General features: G+C 33.5%; 1 protein-coding gene across 1 annotated transcript in view; it reads left to right on the top strand.

Moving 5' to 3' along the window:
* The window catches only part of LOC140436452 (uncharacterized), a 508,405-nt gene that overhangs the window by 49,727 nt on the left and 441,632 nt on the right, over positions 1–17,046 (top strand). Inside the window, exon 2 of the mRNA XM_072525289.1 lies at positions 2,988–3,725. Within this exon, the coding sequence (XP_072381390.1) occupies positions 3,282–3,725 (444 nt within the window). The 5' untranslated portion in view covers positions 2,988–3,281. The remainder of the gene's footprint in view (positions 1–2,987; positions 3,726–17,046) is intronic.

Raw genomic sequence — 17,046 nt, 5'->3', positions numbered from 1 at the left:
TAGAGAATGTCTGGAACATGTGGTACCTTATATGCATGTTGTAGGTGAAAATTTTCTCATAATGCAGGATAATGCTCGGCTGCACATAGCCAGGGTTCTTCTTCTTTCAGTGCCTATTCGTTCCGAATATTGGCAATCATTCTGGCTATAATTATTTTATTGACTGATGCTTTAAATAGATTCGTTGTTGTTGTGGAGAACCATTTCCTCAGGTTCTTCAACCATGATATTCTCCTTCTCCCAATTCCTCGCTTTCCGAATACTTTACCCTGTAGGATTACCTTCAGTAATCTGTATTTAGTGCTGTTTCTCATTATATGTCCGAGATATTCCAACTTTCTCCTTTTAATGGTATACATCACCTCTCTTTCTTTGCCCACTCTTCGTAATACGGTCTCGTTGGTTATCTTGTCTGTCCATGATATCCTTAGAATTCGCCTGTATAGCCACATCTCGAAGGCTTCAAGTTTTTTCTCCATTGCTTCAGTTAGTGTCCAGGATTCAACTCCGTAATACAATATTGAGAAGATATAACATCGTAGGAGCCAGGGTAACAATGCAATACTTTACAGGTGTATATGCTATTAGACTGGCCTCCTACAAGTTCATATCTTAACCCCATAGAGCATTTGTGGGACAACTTGGGAAGATTAGTTAGGTAACATTAAGGCGAGTTTAAAACTGTGGTAGCGTTAGAACAGGTGCTGGTAAACGAATGTGGACAAATACCGGAAAACGAGATTATCGCTTTGATCCAGTTTATGCCACAAAGGGTGGGAGCTGTTATTAGAGCTCGAGGAGGAAATACTTGATTTTATTATCCACATTTTAGATTTTTTTTATTTTTTATTTGTTAATTAATCTTTTGAAACCCTTTCTTATTTTATGGTTTGTTATTGAACAGAAATTAAAAAAAAATATATTAAAATTAAAGTTTTTCTAACACTTTTAAAGTCCGGTTATAGATCCATAATGTCCGTTTAATTTTGCAGGGCAGTGTATTATAGCATCCATGTTTACATTTATATTGTTAGTTATTTACATAAATCAATTGTAAATTTATCGGTATGATGTATCAGTAACGATAAATAGTTTTATTTAACAAGTATCCAAATGAATACTTGTTAATCTTTTAATCGAGTAACATAAAATTTCGTAATGTTGAATTTTATAAATAAAAACAAAATAAAATAATTTTTCCATTTTGATAACTGGCCCTCACGTGTAACTTAAATTGATTTTACCAATTTTGCAACATTAAAATGTGACAACCTTGAATTACACATGTTTGTCAGTCCGTCTGTAAACACAAGTTCTCCAGTATTAGAACAGCTTTTTTGTATTAATTGTGTCATAATCAGATTTGAAGTCCTCAAGAAGGTGTTGCGTTTCTATGTTTAGCTCCCTTGTTGTCTGCAGTTTGTGCTTCAGCTTGGCAATCTGCCTAAAATCAGTTTGGTATTTTACCACTTACCTTTCTGCATATGAGTTTAGGCGACTACAAAAAAATGTGGAGAACTTTCGTAAGCTCTGTTTAGTAAAGTGATCCCTCTGTAGTTTTAAGGAACATTCAATGTATGGTTGTTCAATTCAATTCATTCTTGTGTATGGTTTAAATTCTACCAGTATTCTGGTAGCTGGGGAAAGTTTTCTGTGTCTTCATCCACGTACTCAGTGTATGTAGACATCTACTAAGATTTTCTCCGGCCTTCTTAAACAGTTCTGTCAGTGCTGGGTAGATTAGGTTTTACTTTATTTACTTCTTCTTCTCCTTTAAGTTCTATCTTCTATCGAAGGTTGGAAATTATCATGGGTATGCGGACCCTGTTGACCGTCGATCTAAATAGTTCTGCACTACTGTATTTAAACCGTTCCCTCAAGTTTTTAACCAACGATATTCTTCGTCTTTCCACATTTCGCTTTCCTCGAATTTTGGCTCCTAATAAGCTGCAATAATAAGTATCTTTGCCTTCTCATAACACGGCCTAAGTACTTAAGTTTTTTTCTTTGAATAGTCAATATTATTTCAGCTTCATTTCCTATTCTTCTAGTAACTTCTGCGTTTTACATTCTTTAAGTCCATGATATTCCTAAGATTCTTCTGTAACACCAACATTCAAAGGCAACAATTTTTTTGTGTTTTTGATGGTATAGGTAACTTGTTCCCGTAATATTGGTGGTCCAGTGTCCTCTGTGGTTTCTAATGATAGTTCTTCTCTTTCCTCATTAAATAGTTTTTATCATTTTTAAGGATATTCTTTCTTCTGCTTTTTCTAGAACCTGTCATTTCTTTGATTTTTTTGTATAAATTAAAGCTATCATACTTTTTATCCATATCTTCTATTTCCTTGAATCTGTCGGAGAGCCACCTCTGTTTTGCCTGTTGAATTTTCTTTCTGGTGTTTTTCTGAATTTATTTGTATTTATTCAGGTCTTTTGCCATTTACCAATTGCCTTATTAAGTTAATAAACTCCTTCCTCGTTTTCTCTTTTATTTATTTTCATAAAAATCTTGCTGCAAAAACGCTGTTTTGTCTTCTGTGGGGAAGTGTGCGTTTTTAGTATTGTAGTAAAATAATTACCCATTTATGCAGTAGATTCGGCGACTCATTACTTTGTCCCATTATGAATTGTTTCTTTCTCTGATTGACAAGAAATCCCACTTCAAATACTTGCCTCTATAATGATAGCTATAGTACAGTGTATGTCTTTGTTTCTCTATGATTTCATGTCCGGTCCACTTTATTTATTGAAGTGCTACCACGTCGGTTTTATAGAGATCTGTTATTTAAAAAAAGCTTCGAAAGCGCATGCTCAGTATAACGACTATAAATTTTAGATATGTTAAATAAGAAATTAAAGTTTATTTTAAATTTATTTGACATATTTGGCTATATACACCAATCAAACTGTATATTTCAATAAACATAATAAAAGCAACATGTTATGTTTTTATTCTAAATATAATTCTTGTGTTTTTTTTTCAGATGACCGCTACCTATAGTACCTCGCAAAGAAAATGACTGTTCCCAAAAGGAAGCAGCCCATTTACAACAAAGTAAAGTTTAAGTGAACCTTTCTCTTCCACTCTTTCGCCTTAGCTCTAGTAACCAAAGCAATAACCCTTTTCCTAACCTTTAAAATGTCGAAATCACTTATTCTCATCATCGACCTAGATACCATAATGACCGACTCTTTGTGTCGTAACTCCCTTTTTCTAGTATGACCCTCCTCGAGAAAAACCCATGAAAACCCCTTCCCCCTTACCCAAATAACCCAAAATGTTGTTACCGGATAACCTAATAAAGATAGCAATTATACAGTTTTGCCTGTTGCTAACTTCAGTCCGTAGCGAGGACCTTCACCCGTCGAACGGCCGCGTTTATTTCGCTATAGCAGCTACTCCAAGCGCACAAGGCTTCTCCAGAGCTTTCAACAAAACTCTGATGAACATAACCTCGAATTATTTAGCGGGTCGAAGCGGAAAAATTGGTTTTAACGTTAGTTTGGAGACGATCGTTATCGATCTACCGGAAAATGGTAGTTTCAGTGCTATTTTGCTTGAGGGGGTGTGCCAAAAGTTGGAGGAGAAGCGCGTCGTGGCTATTTTGATTATTGGCCATTCCCCGGCGGCCTTTACGGTTTCGATAACAGCCAAACACGCGGGGATTCCCGTCTTATGGGCTCGAGGCCAGGGCCAGTTTCTGCCGGGCTTCAAAAGTTTGGTAAGTTATTTGATTGCTTTACTGTGACACTTCGGCTGAAATTATTATTGTTCTGAAACGACTTTAGTTTTAGGCGAAATTCTTTTCGTTTTATGTTAAGACGCTTTTATTAAGATTGTATTTATATTTGAGCCGTTGGCATTACATCGTATTTTAAAAAGATTATAAATTTAAAAATATATTTTCATTTTTATATTTCCAATAACGAACATTGAGTTATTTTTAAAGTTATTTATTTATGGTATAACTCGGAAATCATAGATTTTCTTTACCTTAATAAGAGTCTAATACTTCACAAACTATATTGTCAATTTCTTTACAGATGTACAAAAATCTTGAACCTTTGGAAGTACTAAAATTAAAATCACATGAACTGGGTTTAACATGTTTTGGGATTACAAAGGTATTTAATATGATCAATATCGGGTAAATTTGAATTCATAAACTCAAATATTGGATAATTAGTAACAATTGTGTATTTATGCTTAGTTACAATAAGTTTTGTTAGTAAACAGAGCTTTTAAAAGTTATAATCGTCATCATTACATTACAACTACATTAGAAATAAAGTTTTCAACAACATTGCTGTTACCTAGCTTACTTAAAAGTATTTTAACATATTTCAAGTTCCCTTCCTTTATTAAATGGCCTATGGCCTGTCTGTTTATACTAAATGACCATTTATTCCGTTTTTTAACACAGCATGAAAACATATGGAAAGATCCGAGTAGATAAACGTGCAACACATTTTACTACCTGTTATCTCTATAGATTTCATTTCTGTTGTATTGAATTCCATTTTGTAGTGCCTTAGTGAAGTAATTTTATGTGCCTTATAAACGATAGTTTCCAGTCATAAGTAAACCAGTCCTCGCCGAGAACAAACACATCTCCAAACTTTGCAAATAAGTGGTAACCAGTGGGTAACAAAGCTTCAGTTTTCTGTAATTATTTTTCTAGTCTTCGAAAAACCCAATTTATTGGCAAATGACTGCGCCTTCGTAGTGAAAAAGCTATGCTGATTGTTATTGTCATATATTTGAGTCCTTTTATTGAATATTACTGATAGTGACCCTGAGAGCACATTTATGTCAAAGATAAGCAAATCGAGGCTGCAAAAGACTGTGGTTTCCACGGGCCGTAAGCCATGGATATCCGATAATACGTGGACTGTGATTCAACGCAAAAAAAAAACATAAAACTATATATGGAACAAACGATGAAAATCAGTGTGAGATTCTGAATTTTCCATTCTACTTTCTTTGGTGTAAACCCGTTTTGGTTTTCATATTTGATAAAACTATAAATAAATAAATAAACGGCTACTAGTAATTAAATCAATACGCTATCCTTGGATATTAACGAGTTTAAGGATGCACACACTCTTGTGTGTACAGACGCTATTGACAGCTATGCATCCTTGCTTTAGGCTCTAAGCCTACTTAGGAACGATCCAGATATAGATAAGGTTTGGACAATAATTTTATAAATGTCAGGTAGAAACGCAGTGAGGGCTTCGAAGAAGGTGAAGCTATAGTTGTTAACTAACTCCTGATCGATTATTTTCAAAATTATGAAATATCAAAAATAAACTATAAATAGCTAAACATTTTACGACATATAGGAGGGCATTCAAACTTTTAAAGGTATTTTGAAAATTTAAAATTCGTTAAATAGGAGGGTCTAGGGACATTCGTTAATAACTAATATATTCTTGAGTTACTAAACAATTACAAAATAACTTTCAATCGTTAGTTATTTTTAATAAAGTACATATAAAAAGTACTTTAAAATATGCCTGTTAAAAAAGAAGTTGGTTAATATCTTAGTGCCGGAGTTAGAAGAAGACGAGCGCGCGGCCGCTTTCTCGCTCTTATACAGTTCTTGCTCATTTTGCTTATATTCTAGTGTTCCAGTTCTTGAATAATTTCTTCGTGTTTGGTATCCCAGAAAATGACGTTTCTCAATTTACCCACTCAGTAACACATCTACCCTAGATATTACTTATTTTTTTTTTGAAAATTGTCCTAAAACCTATAGTTGCTAAGATATGATATAATAAGAAAAAATACTGCATTTGTGTTTTTTTTGTTATATTGTTAAATAAAACACCAAGCCCACTTTGGAAGACTCACGTGGAGTGATTGAAATTACGATTTCTGGTGATACTTAGAAGCGATTTATGCAAAAAATACGTTTATATACTTTCCACCTAACTCAACACGTATACCGCCTGTTTTCATAGTATAATATATACTTTTGTATACTTTTCATATACTTTTTGTGTAAAGGAGGTTAGACTGCACGTCATAATATAAACACTATTTTGTCAATTTGAGGTTATGGTAGTAAAATAACCAACTTAGCTCTAAATCTTTAGTAAATCACACAATCTGGTTACTTTTCAATACTTACATACATAATGTATTAATTATTATATAAACAAAATAAAGAAACAATTAAAAAGAAATACTATTTTTTGAGTATGCTACTAGATATAATAGATGATTGTGCTCATAGTTTATCAAATACAATTACTAAGCCACCCCCTTTTCGCTTAATGGAACAGTATATTTATTGTAGAGTTAACAGCTTCTTTTTATATTAATTGTTTTATTATTTTAATTTACATATTTTCGTGTAATAACAAATGGCTAACATGAAGCGCTCAATCCAAATGTTCATTATTTAAATAGCTCGATTTTCCCAACAAGCTCCCTTATTTATAGGCAAAAAGGACTAATGGCTCTATTTTTAATTTCGAATTCAGAGACATGGTATTTAAGCCACTTTGAAATTTGAATTTCAAATTAGCTTCTATCTGATATTCTTTCTTTATTATTCTGTTCGCTCTTTGGAGATTTCTGAATATAAGTCAACCTTTTTATGTACTATGTATAATCTTTATGTGGCGAAATTTCCACAATATAATTTTTGAAATATTGCAGTGACGTGGGTATGTACTATAAATCTATATAATACTTTAAATGACTACAAGAAGAGAACGTGTAGTGCTTCATTTATTCGAATTAGGATGTAATATATCTGTCTAGTTGTCTAGAGTGGTAAAATAAATCGGTTTTGGGATTATTTTAACATGATTTCGAGTCATATAGTTATACTTAACTTCACATACCCATCAACTCAAATATGGAAGATGGTGAACAAATTGAACAATAAAAACAGAAACATTAAACATGCTCCCCCTTCCATTGCGGAAGATAAGGCCCATTCGCACATACCAGTGTACTCGGCCGAGTGAAAAGTGTTTTCGTATTCACACATGCTACTGTAACTAGCATGCTTTTTTGCATGCTAGTTCAGTTGTGTGTGTAGCGTCCTTCCAGATTAATTTTCAAAAATTAATACAAGGATATAGATTTAAAAACAACTTAATAATGAGTAGTCAGGCTATAAATCGTTGTATAGACAACCTGACAACGATTTTAATTGACCAAATAGCGGACATATTGGAGGATATATTACGTGAACAGAAGTCAAATGGTAGAAGAATTAAGTGTATGTTAGAAATTGGATCGCACGTCGTCTATATATGGGTGCCTCTAGCACCCTTCTCCAGCTACTGAGAACTGAAGATATTTCTGCTTATAGGAATAACCTTCGAATGGAACTAGATAAATTGATGAGTTACTTTTAAAAGTTTCAAATGACATTCAGCGAACGAATACCCACATGAGAAATGCAATGTCTGCCAGGACAAAACTGGAAGTTACATTAAGATTTTTTGCTAGTGGAGACAGTTCTGGGTCTTTGGAATTTCTGTACAGAATTCCACGTTCAACAATGTGTGAGTTTATTCCAGAAGTTTGTAAGACAATAGGGGTTGCTTTTAAAAGTTATATTCAGGTAAGTCTTTAATAACTTCTAACCATTTTTCACTTATTTATGTATTTAGATTGGGTTTGAAATACAATTTATGACATTATAAATTATAAAACTCCTTAACATCAGATTCTTTAACTGAATCTATGGAACGAACAGCTTTTGAGGGTATATCTCCAGTAAATCTACTATTTTTCTCATTCGAATTTTAGGCTCTTAAGCGATTACTATTGTAATTATAGGTATTGTACAGTAGAGGAGGTCGCAGGAGCATTCCATGAATCTTCTTGCAAATTGGTTTCTTGCATCAACGAAATACGTTCTTCTGCTAATAAAGCCTGTATCTTTGTTTTTACTCTAAGAGAATTTACCAGCGGCATCTGCCGCAATTGTGAAGCTATATTTTTTTCAAAAAAATCAAATTTCGTCATCACCTTGAACAGAGGCACTTTTTAATTGTTTTAGTTCGTCAATCACATTGAATAGCTTCAATTCGCTCATCTTGTTTTTTCTTCTGCCAATTTGTGCACGGCAAGGTGTTTTAGTGGTAGGTGTTGGAGTAACGACCTGAATACTATTCGGCTCTTCATGATCCTGTACTTCAATTTCTGTATTGTTCTGAAAATAAAACTATATCTCAGATTGCTATCTACAGAGTGTTATTATTTGCAGTTTTGGCTTAATTTTTTTATTGCGTGATTTTTCTCTCTTTTACAGTATTATTTAAAATTCAGTTTTTCTAAATTGAAACCATTCTCTCTATCGACATATTTGGAGTATAAATTCTAATTTCAGGTACCTTTCACAAGAAAAGATTGGGGAATAATCCAAGAAGGTTTCAGAACAAAATGGAACTTTCCAGGGTATATAGGAGCCATATATGGAAAACATGTGAATATTAAACGTCCTGAAAACTGTGATTCAAATTTTTTTAACTATAAGGGCTGTAATAGTATAATAGTATTGGCTTTAGTTGACGACAATTACTGTTTTTCCTACATTGACGTTGGATCTAATGGAAGAGCGTCTGATGGGGGTGTTTTTTGCAAATTCATTACTGCTAAATATTTAAAAAAATAAGACTCACAACTTACTAAAGGATGCTGTCGTAATATCCTTTTCGAGAAGTTATAGACAAACGAAAGAAAATTTTTAACTACCGCTTATCTAGACTACGGAGAATTGTTAAAAATACCTTCGAGATTTCGTATATTTGACAAACATATTCCACAAAAACATCTATAGTTGATTTAATAGTGACTGCTGCATGCAGCATTCATAATTGGCTGAGAAAAACCAGCAAAACCTGTATTATCAGCGAATCTGTAGATTCTTAAGATATTATCACGAGTGTCTTAAATTTTGGGAAATGGCGATCTGAACTAAATAAGGAACTAAAATCTGTCTCATCTAGAGGTAGTAATAATTATTCCCGACAAGCAGAAGCTATCAGAAGTTAATACGTTGACTATTTTAATGGTAACGGAAGTGTCTCCTGGCAAAGCAAATTCATAATTTAGATAAGAACTGAACAAAATTTAAAAATTCAGAATTAACTCAACGATTTCTTTGTAATAATTTGTAGGTACATTTCAATAAATATTTAAAAAAAATAAATGAAGTTCTTTTTGACTGGTAGTTATTATTATTTACCTCTGTATCTGTCTCTGATAACCGCATGTAAAGTCTCCTACCACTTAATCTTATGTTTGTAAACAGCATCTGCGCCAACTTCAGTGCCCATTGATTTTTCAACTGTTTTCATTTCCTGATAGTATGTGGATCTAATGTTCTTTATTTTATTTTTTACGTTTTGAATATTTTAGCCGTTGTGGCGCACTTAAGCAGAATTAGTTAATCTGGAATAGGCAGCTTTTATCTTGACTTTATCTATGTAATCATTGTTTCTTTTTCACTCCACTTGACGTACACTCATTTTTATTTCTTTACCACTAGCACGAAACTAAGCACTTCCTCTAAAACCCAAGTCTGCGCTTTTCACATTCGCGCAAAGGAAACCAAGCAAAAACTCCAAATTTTAACTGCTGAATATGCGTGCTCCGTTTGGGGCAGAGCTGCCCACACCAAACAAGTTGATACTGCGCTAAATGAGACATGCAAGATAGTAACGGGGTGCATGAAACCAACATCACTCTCAAATCTATATAAAGCAGCGGGTTTTGCAGAACCCTCAACACGCAGAGGTATTGCAGAGCACATAGAGAAAATTAAATAGATCGCGGACGAGCGGCATGCCCTATACAAAGCTCGAACACCACGAAAGCGACTAAAATCTATGAAAACCTTCCTTGAAACAGTGCAGGATGAACCGCTTGAGTATTTTCCTCTTACCCAGGTTCAATGGACCGGCCAGTCTCTAGACGTGTAAAACTATGATTAGAATAAAAACGGGGGTCGCTCCAGTAAAATCAAATATGGCAAAATGGGGAAAAATTGACCCAGATGATGTGAACTGTAACTGAGGAGAAACACAGAAAATGGAACATCTTCTCACATGCACAAAGTGTCCTCATCGATATACCTTCGAAGATTTGTGGCTCGCCAACAAGGATGGAACCGACGTAGCCCGATACTGGACCGAAATTTTCTGAATGATATGTCCGGACACGATAAATAAGTAAAAGTAAGTATTATCAGTATTAAATTTATTAAAAAATTGTAAAATAAAATAAAACAAAAGTCAAAATTGTAAAATCGAAGGAAAAAGGGGTCCTCATAGTCGACAAATATCCTGGCTGAAAAACATTCCCTACTGGACCTTAACCCTGACACACAGACGCTCTTAAGAAAAGTAAAAGATAGAGACGAATTTGCAATGGTTATAGCCAACCTTTATTACTGAAGACGGTACCAGAAAAAGAAGAAGGTCACAATTAACAGCAATATATTCATACTAAAAATTTTTCAACAGTTACTAAAATTATCAACTTTATTGTATGATGTTAAATTCGTATGGGTTAAGGGACATTCAGACATATTGGATAGTAGTATTGCGGATTCAGTAGCTAAAATTCCACTAAAGCACCCACATATTTAGAACACATACATAGAATTTAACACATGTGATCTCCGTGCATATTATGTATAACAGCATATTAAATTTAAATGGGACAGACGTTGGAATTAGTTCGGTGAAACTAAAGGCACTAATTTGTTTAAATTTCAACCAACAGTGGCTGCGAACCAATTTTACAAAGTTGTTGCACTAAGTAGAAATACACTAAGTAGAAATACAGTGTCGACCATCCTAAGATTAAAAGTAGATCATGGATGTTTTCCGAAGCATCCATATAAAATCGGAGTTCTGCCAACAAACAGATGTGAGTATGGAACTAGTATAGCTGATCTAAATCACAAATTCTTTAACTGTCTGTTACAAGTCAATACAAGTACATGGCTGAATTGCTGAAAGCTGGTTTAGAAACGCCATCATAATCATTTTGGCTTTACAACCCTGTGTGGGTCCTAGCCTCCCCAAGAATTTTCTTCCACTCGTCCCTATCTATCGCCTTCCTCCGCCAAGCACGTATTTCCATATTTCTCATATCTTGATCTATGTTATGTAGGAATCTTGTTCTGGGTCTTCCTTTTCTTTGACCAGTAGGTCTATCAAGGAGCGTTTTTCTAGATGGGTCGGTGTGCTCCATCCGCATTACATGGCCTACCCACCTCAGACGTCCTATCTTAATGTGTTTTACGATATCTGGTTTCTGGTATATTCTATAGAGTTCGAAGTTGTATTGTCTTCTCCAGACACCATTTTCATTTACCGCTCCATAGATTCGTCTTAGTATTTTTCTTTCGAAACATCCTAACATGTTTTCATTGCTTTTTGTTAAAGTCCAGGTTTCTGAACCATATGTTAGGACTGGGCGTATTATTATTTTGTAGAGTTTTTACTCCGCCGTATTAAAGACGCCATTAAACTTAAAAATACAAAAAATTTTAAATTCATTATAGTATTTCTACAAAAAATTAAATTAAAGGTGTGAATGAAAAATTTGATCGTTTGAATGAATATTTCTATTATATGTGTACCTATTTGTTGCCCACCAATCTAATCGTGGTTTATATCTTGTGTGTTACAATGAAGTCGCTCTGATGAAACCCTGAGCGTGAGAAGTGTTTTCCCTGTGTAATCCTAAATGAATGAATACTAATATTTGTAAGTAATTCATAATAAAAGGTAATGTAATAACAAAAGGTTCTAAACCAAGGCTAAAATACAAAAAAAGTCATACTTTATTATAGTAATAAGTTGTTGTAAATTAATTGGAAACCACTTTAGATAGTACAAAATATTGTAATATATTTTTTGGGTGCTGTCTCCTCAGTGGACTATTGCAAACTTTTCCATATTTTGACATTTTTTGTTAACTTTTGGATATTTAGTCCTGTCTATACTTTGACATTACCTCCCGCCAGATCATTTGTCGTCTGTCATTAATACGTCTGCCTTCTACCTATTAAATATTTGTGCAAGCTAACATGTTTCGTGTCTGTTGACACTTTTTATGACTTTAACGTCTTCATTTTCAAGGTAAAACCACAGAATAAATAACAATCAGAATGCACACTCTCAGATGCCGCCTTTGAAGTTTGTCAGCACGCGATCGCCATATTTTAAACGGAAACATAGACTCGAATTAAGAAATTTGTGACAAGCTACGACACAACTTTGATTAAAATTTTACTATTCTTCAAATAAAAGTACGAATAAAATAGTGCATATTATGTTTATAGTAGCCCTAAGTAAATTAAACCGAGTTATTTTTTCTGTGCACACCAGATATAATGTCACAAAACAGATTGGGGATTTTGATTTTATTATTTTGTAATAGAACCACATTCAGTACACAAACCTTACTTCAAAATACCGTAAAGTATCAATCATTGGTAATCAAGATTGGTATTTACATTTTTACCACCTAAGTCAGTATTAATGCAGTTTAGTAAAAAATACAGGCATTTAAATTTTTACCAACACATTTTTAGCCAACCAAATTTACAGCTACATGGAATTTCCCTTCATGTAGTACATAATCAAAAAAATTTAGATATAAAATTCGATAAAAGGCTATCGTGGAGAAACCGTATACAAGAAACTAAGGCTAATTGTTTAAAATAAGTTTAAACATCATAACTGATATCATCAATACATCTTTAAATTTTGTTCTTGCTTAAAGAAATTGTTTTAATGATATCAGATACAGGTTTGTGTAGAACAGATTTTAAAACCACTTCAATGGCTGGTAAAATTAACTGTTTTCCGATAGTATGCGGTTTTCCACTCGCAAACCATCATAGTTTTTTTGTAATGTGAAAGCGAAGATTTTGTCCGGCGTGGGTCTTAGTTTTTGAAAATATTTCAAATCTGTCTTATCAGAGTAACATATTCTCAGATGATCTTCCATCTTAAATGACTTCATAGCGTCATTCCTAAAAACTTCGTTGCATAAAAGCCACAAGGGCATTTGTTTAGACGACAAGGATTGATGACTGAAATTTCTTGCTATTGATCCCTTTTCATTTTATAGACCCCCAATTTTTTTTTTTCGCCCACGTAGGCCACTTGCAGATTTTCATCGGCCCCTGAGATCGATATAGACGACTTTGGGAATCACTGATCTAAAGCATTAAATCTTCTCATCTATGGTGTTGAACGTAGTTCTTTTTTCTCTTTTAAGTTTTCGTAGATAAATTTTCTCCATTTCTTCTTGCCCTTTTCTCTCTTCTTGACTTGCTCTTTGGTAATTTCCCTCTTGTCCAGTATGGCGGTAATCGCCTCACGTCTTCATTGTGCTGCCTTTAGTCTTTTAACATTTCTTCGCGGTTTCAGTCTTGTTTTACTAGTCTATCTTTATCTATCCGAACCCTGTGGCCAAGCCGTCTTAGCTGGGCCTCTTAAATTTCTTTTTCGATTGGTTGTATGTTCATCTGTTCTCTTATTGCCGCGTTTCTAATCATGTACAATCTGGTTACGCCTATGACTTATCTTTTTTTTTCCGATTCGTGTATTTTATAATAGTTACTTCAGAGAGATACTCCGTCCTTTTCTTAATCCGCTCTATGACTTCGCCAGTTTATTGTCTACTTTTTTAAGTATTCTTTTTTCTAATATTCTTTGATATACTTCGGAATAAATGCTTAGGAGCATTATACCTCTATAGTTGTTGTATTCCCATCTGCCATCTTTTTTAAAAATAGTGTTCCCATTTCCCAGTCTCTAAGGATTTCATTACCTTTTTCACCCATATTTTTTATCGTTTTCTCTATTTTGTAGTAGCGAACTGCCTCTCCTCTTTTTAGTATATTTATTATTTCTTTTGTTTTATCTGTTTTTATTTCTTCTTTGTTAACTACTTCATTTTGATCTTTTTTAAGTAAGTAGATTTTAACTGAATAAAAGTATCAATCCAGAATCAGTAATGATGTGTCAAGAAAAAAATAAATTTAAACAATTGCAATGAATAAAACACGAAAAATTATTTTCATTGTTATCGAGAATATAATGCATGCGACCTATCTACGCCCATGTGATATTGTCAACTTGCTTTTAACGAAAAATTGTTTGTTTCCCGGGACAAAAAAAGTTCTTTTTATTTCATCCGGTTGGAATCATTGATAACGGCCCTGAAAGGGAGCAGAGAGTGATGGAGCTATTTGGTACTTTTGTTCCGAGGTAGAACAAAAAAAAATGGCTATGGAAGGACACTCCCGTTTTGTGACTACGATAAAGGTAATTATGAAAACACTATGCAGTTTTAAAAAGTGGCCAAGAGATTTAAAAATACAAGGTTTTTTCTTTTGTAACTTTATTCTACCGTTTTATGTGAATTTCGTATCCGCTATTTTTAATTAAAAAAGAAGTCACTTAAGAGAAAATATCACAAAGGAATAAAGTTAAATATTGGTTTATGCTTGTTGCTCAGATTGTCTTCAATTTAGTTTTAATTAATTATAACTATATATATATATATATATATATATATATATATATATATATATATATATATATACACATATATCCGAAATTTGTCAGTTGGTAGCGGTTATATTGTTAAAGTTTCACTGGTCAAATTGGCTGTCAATTACTCAGTCTATTTTTCTAAATCACCATGGATAAATGTACACCAACAGGTGCAAATGATAAGGTTGTTTTTTGCCATAACTGTCCAAGCGAGAGGACTATAGATAGATAGATTTAGAGAGGTGGCCTTTTTTCCTATTCCACTGCGATCTTTTCAGATCTATTGTGATCCTCTCGTCCTAGATAATATTCACACTGACATAGAATGTGCTCTGCTGTTTCTTCTTCGAGGTGACAGAATCTGCACAGATCATCATCTGATAATCCCATCAGCTTCAAGTGCCTATTCAGCTTACAGTGCCCTGTTAGAAGACCTACTTTGTTACGAAACTTAAACGAAGTTCTACACCGTAAGTCCATAATGGTTTTAGTATGACATTGTAAAGCAATATTTTGTTCTTCAATGATAGTTATGACTTTCTGCCAAGTAACTAATTCATTTAATTTAATTTTATACTGAGCTGAGTTTTTTTGGCGGTAATGTGTTGCTTCCAGGTGAGCTTTTAGTCCAAATGCAATCCAAGATATTTTACAACGTCTCTAGCAGGAATGGGTAAATTGTTTACACTAACTTGTAGACCAGTGCGTCTTCTTGTCGTAAATGTAATTTGTGCCGATTTTTCATTATTGAGTTTTCCATTTTGTCAACCAATTCTCTAATGTATGCAAGTAATTTTGCAGCTTTTCAGCTGCTATGCCTGGGTCTTTGTTTGAAACTAAAACGGCTGTATTATCGGTAAAAGTCCGAACTGCTGCTCCGAACTGCCTGGAATTAACAAAAGGTAATCTTAGTCATAAATAATCTTTTGTATAAATATAACAAGTGGATAGTGCGGGTACAATGAATAGAAGTTAACGATGGTTTTTTCCCATAAGCCATAAAGTGTTCCGTAATCCGGGTTTGCGCCATGAACAGGATAATAAAAATAGTTAATAAGTAAATGGTTTTTCGGAATCTGTAAATACCCAGTAGAAATTAAGTGTCCTTGTAGAAATAATATGAATTAGGAAAGTCTGTAGGTATTTCTGATTTTATGTGGGGAGTGGTATGCAAATTTCTAATTGGCCGAGAATTTGGAAAGTGGTGAGATGAGTGTGTATAATGAGAGGTTGGTTGGATGGATAGATGAGATGAGAGAAGTAGTTAGTTCCAGTTTCTTAAAGTGAATGGTTGGTTTTCGAGGTGGTCTCCAGGGGTAGTAAGTGATAAAGAATAAGTTGTGAGTTAGTGAAGTAAGTGTGTCTGACGGTAGTTGATCTGGTACAAATTTGTAAGTAAACTTTTCCTACTTCTTTTCCTACTTCTATTCTACGTATCGCTGTTTATTTCGGAACGAGAGATTCAGTTTGGCGAGAGTAAAAGAGGCTGGCATCATTGGAAAGGTACGTGCATTCGAAGGAGAGCATTGAAGACACTAAATTGCAATATCTTGTTTAATATTGCCAATTACATAGGAGGCTGCTGAGAACTGACAGTTAATTTTACATAGAACGAGGAATTGGACAACTCAAGGCAGAGGAAGCGTTTCAACGGGAGAAACATTCATATTCAATTTGAGAATTTTGGGTCAAATTATATTATATCATATTAGTAACGTGTGAATAAGTTGTCGATAGTCGAAGGAGATCAAATTTGTTCTGAGAGGGGACACAGAGCTGTGGAGAGAATTGGATAATTCATACAAATTTTTCTTGGTACAATCGATATACCAAAATTGCATTGGGAAGGACACTGAATATTACTTGATTTGTTTATGTAGAATAATAAGCTGGATTTTAGATTGTAATTGTATTATATTATCCACGCATTATTGAAGGTTTACGTACGTAGATCGAATTTTGTTTGATAAACATTGTATGCTAAAAATTTTTGAAGGTATTTTAATCAGTTTATTTTATTACATTAAATAATGTTTTATATATATTTTTTGTAAAGTTTTAAAATTAAAATTCTTGATATCACATTAATATATATATATATATAATATATGGTAGCTAATTATAATTTATTCTCTTTCAGCCCTGAAGAAGCCAAATTAATTCTCTTTGGCGAAAACGTTCGGCGAAACAATTGATACACATTAGAGTATTTCTTGCAGATTTCCCCAATATTTAAGAGTTTACTATATATATATATATATATATATATATATATATATATATATATATATATATATATATATATATATATATATATATATATATATACTGCATTAATTTATATGCTGAGGCATTATTCTTCAATTTTCGCATCCGAATCAAAAGTTTCGAATTTACACCAAACATCTTGTCAGATATGAAACACACTGGTTCGGCCCCGAATGTTGCAAACACCTTTTTTTAATTTGGAATGACGGCTGTCGTGAG

This window comes from Diabrotica undecimpunctata, chromosome 3, assembly GCF_040954645.1.
Source record: "Diabrotica undecimpunctata isolate CICGRU chromosome 3, icDiaUnde3, whole genome shotgun sequence".
In the NCBI taxonomy this organism is placed as follows: domain Eukaryota; kingdom Metazoa; phylum Arthropoda; class Insecta; order Coleoptera; family Chrysomelidae; genus Diabrotica; species Diabrotica undecimpunctata.
The sequence above is the reverse complement of the archived record's forward strand: the minus strand, read 5'-3'. Positions and strand labels throughout refer to the sequence as shown.